At 38.5% G+C, this 13,564-nt stretch overlaps 1 protein-coding gene across 1 annotated transcript; it reads left to right on the plus strand.

The window, feature by feature from the left end:
• The first annotated feature begins 5,137 nt into the window (after nucleotides 1-5,137).
• LOC128358474 (cyclin-dependent kinase inhibitor 1B-like) lies at nucleotides 5,138-7,336 on the plus strand. Its single transcript, XM_053318770.1, has 3 exons — nucleotides 5,138-5,808; nucleotides 6,005-6,122; nucleotides 6,608-7,336. Exons 1-2 carry the CDS (start codon nucleotides 5,283-5,285, stop codon nucleotides 6,118-6,120), a joined length of 642 nt encoding a protein of 213 aa, XP_053174745.1. The 5' UTR covers nucleotides 5,138-5,282; the 3' UTR covers nucleotides 6,121-6,122; nucleotides 6,608-7,336.
• The last annotated feature ends 6,228 nt before the right edge of the window (nucleotides 7,337-13,564 follow it).

Consider the following 13,564-nt stretch of genomic DNA (forward strand, 5'->3'; position numbering starts at 1 on the left):
TTTGCTTAGACTTCATCTCCAACTTTGGCTTGTCAAAGGTCCATTCAGAAAGATTCTCCTCGAGACTTAATTTTCCAGCTGGGAAAAATCCCTCAGCTGACAACACATGGCAAAAAGAACACCTTTTATCTCTCTCTTGTGTAACCAGAGTTTGGGACTGCAGGCCAGAGGTTAAGTGAAAAAAGTTCTTCTACATGAGTATTTCCACTTTGTAATACTTTATATTTTTATTGAACACAGGATGAAAATATTGTACTTATTAGTTCATTACATTCATCTTGTGCCTGTTACTTTGCAAAATTATTATGTTTTACATTAAAAATCATAAGCTAGTGATTGTTACAGTATGTGAGGTTAATGCATCAATATATTACTTTAACCCTCTGAAAGAAACCCTTGTTCAAATTTTTGTAGGGTCATATTTAATGATTTTATGTCATATTTAATACTGTTATAGGATTTAATGAGTTTTTATTCCATCGCTTACAGCAACCAATATATAATATAGTGACTTTAACATTTAAAATCACTTATTTGGGACTTTTTCTAACATTATTTTGTGATTAGCTGATCATTTGCGTGTTCGCGCATGTGTTTGTGTGTGTGTGTGTGTATGTGAGTGTGTGTTTCTCATGTTGTGGGGACTTAAATCTGTTTACACAGTCATGTTGTGATGACTTGCCTCCCTTATGGGAACAAAAATCAAGCCCCCTTAACGTAAATCATTAACTTTAGGGTGGAGACCTGATTTAAGGGTAATGTAAGTTCAGGGTTATTTTAAGGTTAGGGTTAGGCAAGTTTTTAGTATTGTTAAGGTTAGGATAAGTCTCCTGGAAATAAATGTAAGTGAATAAAATGTCCTCTGAAGTGATATAAACATGACTCTGTGTGTGTGTGTGTGTGTGTGTGTGTGTTTGTGTGTCTTGAATAAAATGATTGGCCAAAGGCAACATTCTCGGCAGGCTGGACGAGGCACACTGAGGGCTGAGAATCATAATGGCCACAGTCGATCATAAACTGAGGACTGGGGTTTTGTTAGTCTAAGGGTCAATGAATGGCAGGATTAGCCCAAGGCTTCAAGTATTTTAGTCTGAAGAGCTCAGTTTATAATGTTTGACCAAATGGCATATAAAACAATTTGCTTTCAAAAACAAGAACACCTGAGTGCTGAAAATGCTGCTCCTTTAAAGACATTTAGCATATTGTTTCTAAACAAAGAATACCAAAGAATATACTTTTTATATGTTGACAATCTCTCTGATCCAGAGCATAACATGTAGCTCTTCAAATCCCATAGTTACAAAAAAAAAGAGAAACTACAAGGCATACAACAACTGGGATGGAAAGGGGAGAATCTTTAAACACTATAAAATACAGCTAAAGATACTCAGAGACAGAGTAAAAAAAGAATCCATGAGACAGCTAAACCACACAGCTATTAAGTCTTAACTTAAAATAAACTGCAGCACATGGCTACCATTTCATAATTTAATTTAAATTCGATTTTTTGTTTCTGCAAAAGTTAGAAAACATTCTGAGATCTATATTTTAAAGCTCCAAGCAATATTATACAAACAATATTTATAAATCCTTGGATACCATTTACTGTATTTCAGAACATGTTTAAATAGCTTCTTGGCTGTTGGATTTTAATTGTTGTCACTTAATTGTTGTCACTGAAGGACGTCTTGACTTTGTAGAGTTCTTAATATACAGTTTTCCAAACGTAAATGGAAATATTAATTGTGGTTATTATTTTTTCTGACATGCTTTTCAACTTCTGCTCAACCACATTTTTAAGGTTTAAAAAAATAACAGACATGAGCTAAGATATGTCATTTTTAATGCTTTCAGACTTAAGAAGAATTTGATAAAAAGGATTTAAATAAAATAAACTCAAATATTTGCACAATATAGTATATACTGGACCAGCTGCTTAGGTTCAATATTGCTTTAAATCCAAAGACATACATTTTTATCACAAAAGTAATAAATATGTCACCAGATAGTGTGGATACTGTATTGTGGGGGTGGAGGATGGATAGTAATGTGTTTCAGCAGCAGACATGAAAAACATTGTTTACTAAGTTAAACTGAGACATACAGACTCCATTAACACAGCAGATCTCTCTTTGTCTCAACAGAAAACAACATGCATACTTATCAATCAGTTTTCTAGTTCAAATAAATGTATCAACATAATTTGTGCTGGATATACATTACATCTGATTAATAATAAAATATGAAGAAAAACATCTACACTAGCTTAATTTGGATTTAATCAAACTTTAATTGTTTGTTTCATCACACAAAAGTTTGCTAAACTTCTTGGTTCAAGGTCTAACAATGATTTCTTGCGTTTCTGACAATAGCTGGAGCACCTTTAGAAGCTCTTGGACAGCATCACCCTCAAAGACAAACTATCCAAACCTGTTTTTGTTCTTTGTCTGCTCCAACGATCGCCATCAGAGTCCTGAGAGCCTGGGTCGTTACTTAACATTTCCATCTCTGAAGGCCTTTAGATTTAGCCCATGAAGGTATTTATGTGCTTTTGAAATGTAAAAACCATGCAGTTGCATTTGTCAGAGAAACAGATCTGGACATCACTCGTGTTGATCACATGTGCATACTCAGATGAAAGTTGTGAGATCAAATCATTAATACAGACTTTCTCTTTGCATTTCCATGGCTCTTAAAACTCCGCCGATATGATCTGCTTGAAAGAGAAACAAAACCTGCAGGAACAGAGGTTTTCCAGCTACACCTCAAAGTAAATCTGTAACCAGTTTGAAACTGATCAATAGGTTGTGAGAGGTCAGAATATTTTCTGTTAGCATAGAGTTTCATGCAAATTATCAGGACAAAAGCACTGATGAACTGAGGTCGGCTTCATCATCATGTTCTGTAATGCAATTAACAGCATGTTTATGCCCTTGATTGTTTACAGGGAATTTTATTTTGAGGAAATTGGGTACTTTAGTTGACATTTACAGACACTTCATTTTATGAGATGCTTACATTCAATACATAATCCAGAAAGCATGTACTACTTTGAGTTAAACTGATAAAAAAGGCTTTTAGCAATCCTTTTCACCACTAGGTGGCGCCAACATACAACACGTAGAGAATTCTGCAGCCTTAATCACAGAGAGTGAATCATCTGTCTTTGCATTTGTCAACAGCCTGGGGGATCAGGACATCACTCAGGAAGACAGCTGACCTTTGATTGAAGATTTGGGTTAAATCATTTAAACTTAATGTCATCCCTCCTCATGGGGTCTCACACTGTAATCCATGTGACTTTGACAACATGAATGTAAAGTAACTGCATGTAAAGTAACTGTAACTGACTTAGATGACTAATGGGTGTCATCACAGTGTCACATCTAAACAAAGAGTCACATATTCAAACCTTACAACTGTGTATTCCCCCACCGCTAACCTCAGGTCGCTTATTTAAATGATGTGCTGTGTATGCTTTCTGTCAGTGCAGCCCTGCAGGTTGGAAGTTGTTGAATGTGTTTTTGTAATATTTTGTAGTTTTTTTCTGTTTACACAATGTCCAACAGATCCCTTTTGTTTTTGTTATCTCCAAAAAGTAATGAAGAGACTGTTGTGCTACTGATATGATGCATGCAGATGCCTCTTTCAAATGGAATACAGATAACATTCAAAGTTTTCAAGTTTTAAAGGATGTTATTTTTCTATTTTAAATTAGCTTTGTGACATTATTAATTTTGCTGATGGGAATAAATTGACTCAATTGAAGCATTTTCACACACACACACACACACACACACACACACATACATGTGTACTATGGATGGATAGATGAGTAGTTGGCTGAGGAGGGGAAGAGAAACTGTCTCAGTGTGTGTTTTGTGGTTTTGTACTTACACACACAAACACACACAAACACACACACACACACACACACACACACACACACACACTGTTTAATGAATTCTACTCAGTCTGGCAACTCTTTAGCAATAGAACAGCACAAGAAATATACCACGAGAGGATCATGATTCAAATAAGTTGAAAAAATGAAAATAAACAGTAAATTAAAGTTAGACAGATGCACATGGTGAGTGTACAAATGATATAGATGACAATAAATGGAACACTGTAGATAAGAGGCATCTACGTGCTGCTATATACTAAGATTGTGTTTTTCTTTGCTTTTCCTTTTTTTGTGGCAAATCCTCTTGCTGCATTTGCACTTTAAACATGACCGTGCTGGAGTTGCAGTTTGAAACCACTGGGGGCCGCTGTGCAACCATCATCCACTGCAAAGGCGTTGTCTGTCTCTCCTGTGAGGACCTGAGGTCAGAGGACTGGAGAGTCTGCTGGCACTTTGCAGTCAATTGATAGTGCTCTGACAAAGAAAAGTTAAAAGTTACCCCACAATGAACAAAATATAATGATAATACATAAACCAATATTATATTAATTATTCATCATAATCAGTCACCTGATTGAATCATGGCTGCAGTGATTTTTACCCTTGTGCATCATCTTACTCTGCCATATGCAGATAGAGCACCTTTAGTGATCAAACGGGAGAGTTACACTGTTTCAAATAAACTGAGTATGTCTTTTACCACGGCCATTTTGTCAGTGCTGAAAAGTAGGCTAGTGGTTTTAATCCACTATTTGACTGGACTATAGTAATCCTTCCAAACATAAAAGGGCACAGTCAGCCAGAAAATAAAGCTTTAAAAGCATCTTGCCTGCACAAACTGTCAAATGGTCTAATAATGGATACACAATTACCAGCAGCTGTTAAGTAATAACACAGGCTTCCCAACACTACCCACACATGACCTAAACATGTTGCTACAACTCTGACACCGGGAAAGTCCGCTCAGTCTTATCCGAGCATTGGCACACAGAGAGAAAATCAAAACGCTGCGCTCAGCTCTGCGCACAGCACCGCGGCCCGACGGGAAATCAGGGTGGGGGTTGTGCGTGTCTTTTTGGAGAGGGTTGGACTTCAAGCAACCAATAAGGAAGTCGTCCGAGTTGGCTGCTCTGACTGACGAGTTGATGGGAGGTTATATACCTCGCGTCTAGAGACGAAGGTACATTTAAACAGAATTGTGTGGTGTGGAGAGACTGAGGAGTGGAGACACGCACATACACACACACACGCGCAACAACAACAACAACCACAACAACAACATCATCATCTGATATTCTCTCATCGGGGAGCAATCAGCCACATTGGGCACCTTTTACGTTGTGTTTTGGAGACTTCTGCTGGAGAGATTTTGGAGATGTCTAACGTCCAGTTATCAAGCAGCGCACTGGAGAGGCTGGTGGCCAGGAGGACCTTCCCTCTCCACAGGCGAACCAGCGCCTGCCGCAACCTCTTCGGACCGGTGGATCATGAAGAGCTGAATAAGGAGATGAAATCCAAGCTGCGGGAGATTTCCGAGCGGGACCAACAGAGATGGAACTTTAATTTCGAGGCCAACACCCCGCTGGATGGGGATTACAAGTGGGAAGAGGTCCCCGTGGATAAGACCCCGGAGTTTTATCAAGACTCTACACAGGACAGCAGGACCCGGGTGCCATCGACGCCCGTTAAGCAGAGGCCCTCATCGGACTCTGCTGCCCCGGAGACCCCTCAAATGGATGTAATGGAGCGCTTAGCGGTGCCCGAAAGCAGCAGCATTCCCTGCCCAACGGAGGTCAACCAGGAGAACCGCACAGACAAGCTCAACTCAGGGAAGCAGAGACAAGTCCCGTGTGTTGGACGCAAGCGGCCGGCCACTACTGACAACAACACACACATCACAGGTAAAAAAAAAAAAAAATTTAAAAGGAGGAAAAAAATGAGTTGACTTTTTAAATCTCATATTCTGGCTGTGTGCGCTCTTAGATTCGGAGCTGCGCCCTGTATCCAATGTATTTCTTGTTTTTTTCGTTCGTTTCTGTGCGTAATTTCACCTCCAAGAGATGTATGTGCCCTAACTGTATTTCTTCTCTCCTACAGACTTCTTCGTTAAACGAAAGAGAGCTGCTGAGAGAAAATCTAATGATATGAGCCTTTGCCATCAATCCAAGTCTCCAATCAAGGTGGAACAAACTCCAAGAAAGAGGATCCGTTGAAGGTATGAATATTTATAATCATTTATTAATTGTTAAAAAACAGTATAAACTGCTTTAATCTGGTCTCGTATTATGGTAGTACTTTTTTTACACCTTGAAATGTTGTTAAATGTTAAACACTATGGGTTGTATTTAAGGCTGTTAATTTCCCTATAAGTAGTCATTTCTGTTCCTTTTTTCCTGAGTTAATTGTAAAGGGCTTAATGAGGTAAAAAGCGCTGGCAGGCTTATCATAGAGGTGGGGTGGGGAGAGTTTGTGGTGGAGAAATCGAGGTAGTAGTGATAGTAGTAGCTGTAGTAACACTAGAGGCTGGGGGAGGGGTGTGTGCGTCACGATGTGGCGGGAAAAGGCTTGGGTAAAGGGTGACGCCTGCTGTTGAAGTTACATCTCCTGTTTCCTGAGAAAGCTGACTCGCGTCTTTCTTCGGAAGGACTGTGGCTCAGCCTCTCAAGACAAAAAAACTGACTGTATTTATTCCTTCCTCAGGTTTTGTTTTTGCACTACTTGCCTGCGCAGTTTGAGGATAAAGGGGAACATGTTTTTCCTCGACACTTAAACGCCAGAGAGGAGAGGAAACACAAGGGAAGGTGTTAAAGAAAGAAGCCCGACCGGCCGTCGGCTGCTTCGGCTTGGTGCGCCCCGGCGGAGCGCAGCCTGAACACCGGACCAGACTCTCAGGACTGAACGGACTGAACGGTTTGGGGAGGAATTGGGAGGGAGATTTCGCCGGATGACTTCTATCCAGTACAAATGTAGCATTCATTGTTGCTTTTGCATACAGCCACTCGACAGTGTTAAATGTTTTAACATCTGTGCAATCCTAAATTACTTTTAAAAATGGTCCACACTGGCCAAAAGTGTACAGCTTTATAGAGACAATAGCCTATAAATGTTTATTGTTGTTCTGTTTTTTCTGTAAATGTATATTTTATTCTAATTTATAATTTATTTATGTTTCTTTATATTTGTTAAATGCCTTGTTGATTTAGCCAAAGGGCATATTTTTATTTTATTTTATTTACTATTTTTTATTGTGATGTTTTGCAATCATGTAGCTTCCCCCATAGTAGTCCACACTTGAAAAAAATAGGTTTATTTGTGTTTCTGAGCCGTATTTTTTGTGTGTTTTCATACAAGTGCCCTAATTATGTCTTACAAAAGAGGAGAATAAAATATTTTTCACTTCAACTTTAAACTAATTTGTTGGTGTTTTTGTTCAGGTTGGTCCAGTTTAAACTTTAACATCTGTGTGTTATTTCCTGCTCCGAATCCAGTGATCTTTCCTTCGTATTGTTTAAGCAGTATTGCAATATAGATACTCTAGACCTTTTATAACGCAGTATTTTACATTTCACACACGTATTGCTAAATGGAGAATACAATAAACGCTAGAGATCCTTGCAGTGTTAGTGTTATTCTGTTACCCTCCTCCCCCGGGGACGCAGGTACCTTTCATTGAGCTCCGCCTGTATCTGTCTGCCTCTGTGGCTCATACCTTGCGGGGGGAAAACGCATTCAGACGTGCACCCTTGCAGCATGGCAGCTGCGGGATATAGGCTGGGATTTAAAGGCCCTATCGCCCCTCTAAAAGAAGCAGCAGCTGCCTTTGGATCCCCGCTTTGTCCGCAAAGAAGACACCCCCACATCCACCCGCACTCAACAACCCCTCTAAAGACCCACTCATACACACTGTTTACCCCGCCGTGGATACACCGGGCGTGGAGGCCACCTGCCAGATCTGGAAAAAGAAAACTACTAGTCTTTGTAATTGTCCTCGTCTATTGAAACAAACCATTCAACAGGTCATACTTGCAAGTTTACCCTTAATTGAAAGAAGCCAAATGCAGTGTCTGAATGCGTACTGGGCCTGCTCTGGCTATCAGTACAAACGCAACAAAGCCACATTTCATAATTTCCATTTTCTCTTGAGTGGCTCTGACTATCTGACATTAAAGATATGATAAAAATGGAGACTTTTGATGGCCAGAGTGACTTTGTCAGCTCTATGCAGCCATAAGCTCTGACGGGCTTGTTCTGATTTCCAACACAAAGCGCTCTCCGGCTCCATTCTTTCCTTTTTGTTGCCATATGGCAAATCCATGTAGACATAGCCAAGACCCATTCAGTCAGCCACATAATGTCCTGCATCAGAGAACAAAAGACACTTTGTCTGGCTGCTCTATTGATACGAATGGGCGAAAAAAATATTATAATTAATCTATGGCTATATCCAGCTAATTAACGCCCATATGCCCACGGGGAGCTGCGAGGCCATTCAGTGTACTTTTAAAATCTCAATAGTTTACATGTTAAAGACAACAGCTGTTCATGTGTTACTTTAATGAAGTCCCCTCTATGTTGAAGACTGGACACATTCAGGGGCTCAGGTCCCCCCTCAGAGTTAAAGGGGTCATCTTCCTCCTCAGCTGTGCAACTATATAAAATTTGTCCAAATAAACTGCATTCGTTTTCCCAAAATGGTGTTGAATTTGAGCCATTGTGGAAGAGGTCATAGGTTAAGGCCTGAGATACAACTCAGTGAGCTTCTCTTTAAACAGAAAAATGAAACTGAAAGCAAATTGTCATAACCAGCCTGTATTATAAATGATTGTTTTCACAAAAAATATGATATTTTATACCAAGGCCTGAATATTTTCCACTGTGTATACATTTTTAAATGTTTTTCTTTTCTAAAATATTCATATTTGTTGTTGATGGCTTCTGTATAGGATGTACAGAACGATTATGACTTAATTAAGGCAAGTTTGATGGATATAAAGGAAAGAGATGACAGCTAACATACAGGCCTCATTAACAAGCCTGCTGCAATAGAATATAATTAAAAAAGCAGCTGCTGATGGAGAGAATCAGACCCATGGGCCCTGCAAGTCTCCCATCTGACCTTTAAACCCACACATAACCACAGTCTTATTTATCTCAGTCATAAAAATAGTATGTTATTAGTCTTCATCGATTCGTGAAAGTGGCCTCCAGGATGTATGAATATACATCACTGCATAGGCTGTGTGTGAGATCATCAATTATCATGTCAGAAAAGCTATATTTTTAGCTTTTAAAGACTTTATATAAACAGGCCCTAATCCATTTAATACAAAACGTTACATTTAAATGTATTTCATTAAATAAAATGTATGTAAAAATGTGTGTAAATATGATATAACAGACCTACAAACTGTTAACTATACTTGAATTGCCAAATAGGAACGAATAAATTCATAAATCTGAGTCTATTCAATTTTTTTAAATCTGCGCTTTGAAGAAAGATTACGTTTGTCATATATATATAAGATATTCTTAGAAAATCCTCTAGTCTGTGCGTCTTGGTATGGGTCTGTTAATTCTGCCTCTAATAATTAATCGCATTGATTGCTAATAATATATCATCAGTCCTCAGTAAAATGCTCCACTGGTTCCACTGAATGAATTCCCTTCATGAGTCTGGGAGAAGGTGGCAAATAGTTTAGATGCAGCCACTTCCATATGTACTGCGCAGACTTTGTGCAAATGTAGCAACTAAAAATATAAATCACATTTTCCACTCAAAACGCACAATTAACAGGGACAGTCTGCAAAGACTGCAATTAAATATAGAAAGGAGGAAAATCAGCCAGGGGGAATTAGCATTTTCCATGACCATCTGGCATCGGCGCAGGCGACAGGGAACAAAGGCGAGCTCGATGGAGAGGAGAGGCGAGTGTGCCATCGCATTGACCTGCAAATGAGGCTTTGTCACCGAGTTAAAGCTCCCTGACCCCCTTTACCCCCCTCCCCAAAAAGACTTCTCCTTTCTCTTTCTTTAAAAAAAAACCTATAGCGTGACGAATGGAGGGCCTGAATTTGGGTCTGTATGTTTTGGAACTGCAGACCAAAACTGTCTAGGAATTATTGGAAACGTGCACACAAGTGTGTCTCTGTAGGTCTGTTTTTTTCAATTATTACTGAGTCTGAAAGTCTGGTTCTCTTAAGGTCAAATAATCTTTGGTGCAAAATCAGGCAAATAAGGCAGAATGAAGCACAAAAGTCTTCCTCGCAATGATTTTCAGTTGTACAAAGGTTCAAATACAACTACAAACACACACTGACTTGTGTTATTTTAGTTAAATATATTATTTTGACGCACTAAAAGTCCACCAAAAGGCCTAGTTTAGCCCTCTGACACTTTTCTTGCACAGGCCTATTTATTTTAGGAAGAATGATTAAATAAATAATAAAATTTAAAAAAATAGATTCATCGATACACTCATGAACTTTGTTTGTTTTAATCCAGACTTTTCTTTTGAAGTTGAAACTGTGACCTGGATCAGTGCGGTCAAAGACATGAAAGTGTGTGTGTGTGTGTGTGTGTGTGTGTGTGTGTGTGTGTGTGTGTGTGTGTGTGTGTGTGTGTGTGTGTGTGAGGGTGTTTTTGTAGGTGGGTTGGCTGTTGGATTGTTGGACACCTGTGCTGCTCCCCATCACGACTCCACCCCCACCACTCCAGGAGTCGAGTAGGCAGACAGAGACCCACGTGTTTGCATATAGGTGATTGTATCCGGAGGAGGGTTCTGTCGTTTGTGTGTGTGTGTGTGTTTTACTCTCTCTCTCTTCATGTGTGCGTGTGTGTGCTCACTGGCGCTCGGTCATAGCAAGTCTAAAAGCTTTGTAGTCATGCAGCAAATCCAGACGTCTTCATATACATTTAATACAAGTTTGCATTGGACAAAATTAACCCCTAACCTTGAAAGTGATATGATATTTTACATAAATTGTAGTGATACAAGGTACAAATATCCTATAAATCCCCTAAAACATCATTACTGAGCAACTTTCATTTATTAATTTCCAATGATTTATTGAGTCCTTAAATACAACATTAGACTTCCGATTATAACCCCAAAATACTATTTACATTTGAAATAATACTTGAAAAAAGAGTCTTACATACACATTCAAGTCACTATGGCAATATTGTAGGATTACTGTTAAATTATATAATACAATATATTCAATATAATACACGAATAATAAATGTCTTTAAACGTAACAACGAAATCATCCATATAAACGGGGATGATGGGGACAGTATCATCAAGGAGAATGAGAGCATCACAAAAGAGGTCAAGTTATTTTGGGTTTTGTTTTGCATGGATTAATGTTTTTCTTTTTTTTTCTTCTTCTTCTTTTTTTCACTTTCCTGGGCTTTTTTCTCTTTACATCCACTCAGTATTCATGCCTGTGGGTAACAAAGCACGGCTCAATCCACGCAGGAGGCGGTGTGACAGGGAACTCGTGGCAGCTTTTCAAATATCTTCTTTCTGTCTCCTCCTTTTCTTTGCATCTCGACTTTGGTCTCGGTTCGAAGGGGGAGGGAGGGGGTTGGGGGTGAGGGGTGGGTTAATCAGCCTCCCACCTCAATCTCTAATTCACTTTGCTCTCCCCACGCATCAAGGGGATCGGATTTAACGCTGCCCAGAAGAAAGGCAGATCCTTTACAATGTTTCACAACGTGATGGAGCGAGCGACTAAATGGCAGTCTGGACTGCTTCTGCACTGCAGAGTAAAGCCCACTGTATCAGAGAGTTGGTCTGTTTGTTGGCCTGTAAAAACTTGTTTTTCTTGGGAGAAATTGGGGGATTAAATTATGTGCCAGAACGAAACCAATTACCATTGAAAAAATATTATTTTTCAATGGCATTTTCTGACTGTTGATATAAATGCAAAATTGTAGCCTGTATCCTCACTGAAATTTAACAAACAGATTATTATATGATGCTGAATTTATCACAATTTTGAAGAACAGATTTTTTTTTTTTTTAAGTTTGCCCTCTTGTTTTAAGAAGAGCTCGAAACCAGAACTTGTTAAAATGAATATTTTTACAGTGAGATTTTGGTTGAGACTGCACGCCTCATTTCAGTATGAGTACAGCAACCAACATGCTGAAGTGAGCATGAAGGCATGTAGGTTCTGCATTTGAAAAAAGGGAGCCTGCAGCTTTTGAGATGTTTAAAAAAAATCTTGGGCAGTTGATATATACACACTGAAAAAACATCAAATTTAAACAAGTTAGTAGATCTAATACTCACAAAATATTTTCTTTAAACAGGTGTTTTTTCACTGTTGGATCATAGTTTGTTGCTTAATTGTGAAGGATGTCTTATATTAATCTTGATGAAGGCATGTTAACATTTTTAAAAAAAGAAACCAGTGTTGTATTTTTAGACGTAAGACTAAATGACTTAAGATGGTCCTTTTTTTCAGTGTAAAGAGCATAAATTAAAGGATGTCTGTTATCTATTGATCAGCCTTTTTTCCACTTAAAAAGGCAAAAAGGTCATGCTATTGATTTGGTGCCAAAGCAGCTCTAAATTCCATCATCCTCATTCATTCCTCCATACAGGAACATGTCAAAACTGCTTTCAAATGTTCAAACTGTTTCAGATTAAACTCAATAGCTGTTCACTTGTAAAAATAATTTTGGCTTCATGAAAAAGCAAAATGTGAATTTTTTTTTGTTTTGTTGCTTTTGTGGTAATGCTCATATCCTCACATACAGGCTGAGGCATGAGGAGATCCGTAAAAGCACAAGTGTAACTTCTTACATAAACAATGACTTGAAGTCCTTGATAATGTTATTAGTTACCAGTTTGTACATATTTGTTACATGTACATGCTTTTCATCTTATGTCAAGTCAAAATATATGCTGGATATATAGTAAGTGAAAAAGGTGTATAAGATTAGGATTGTACTATTGCATAAGTTTAATCATTTAAAACAGCATTCAGATCCTATCCGTACTATTAGGTTCTTTCAAAGTCATTTGTAACTTAGTATGCCCATGGACATGTTGCAACAGGACATAAGAGCTTAAAGCAAAGTAGCTAAGAATTAAAATAAATGAATGTTACATGTGGGATCACGTCAAGCATCACACTTTTTGTCAAAGTCAGTCTTCTTTTTTTTTATCCAGCTCAGCACTAAACAAACATCAGAGAACCTGGTTTTTCATGTTAGCAAGCATCCCATCTGTCAAAGTGTCCTTGATGGAGATACTGATGCCCCTTTGATTTATTCTCCCGCTGACCCCAAGCTGCAGTCACATGAAACATTGGTCTCTGTGGTACCGTCAATAGAGTACCATCAACATATGGTGTGTGTGTGATTTTACTATCACTACATTCCCACAGAAGACACCACACCAATACAGCCAGTGATGCTATGTGATAATTGAATGCCTTCAGATCACAGATGTCATGGGAATCTAAATCAAACTGAAATATAAAGGTACTGTGTGCAATAATAACCATAAATGTTATTTTTGAAGCTCCTTTTTGGAGTTTCTCTACAGTAGATTTCTTCTAATTTAAATATCAAACAGAAAGAATGAATTTAAATGCAAATAGTATTGTCCTATTGTTAGCAAATCAGTGTTAAAAGTTGCCCT

This window comes from Scomber japonicus, chromosome 5, assembly GCF_027409825.1.
Source record: "Scomber japonicus isolate fScoJap1 chromosome 5, fScoJap1.pri, whole genome shotgun sequence".
NCBI lineage: Eukaryota > Metazoa > Chordata > Actinopteri > Scombriformes > Scombridae > Scomber > Scomber japonicus.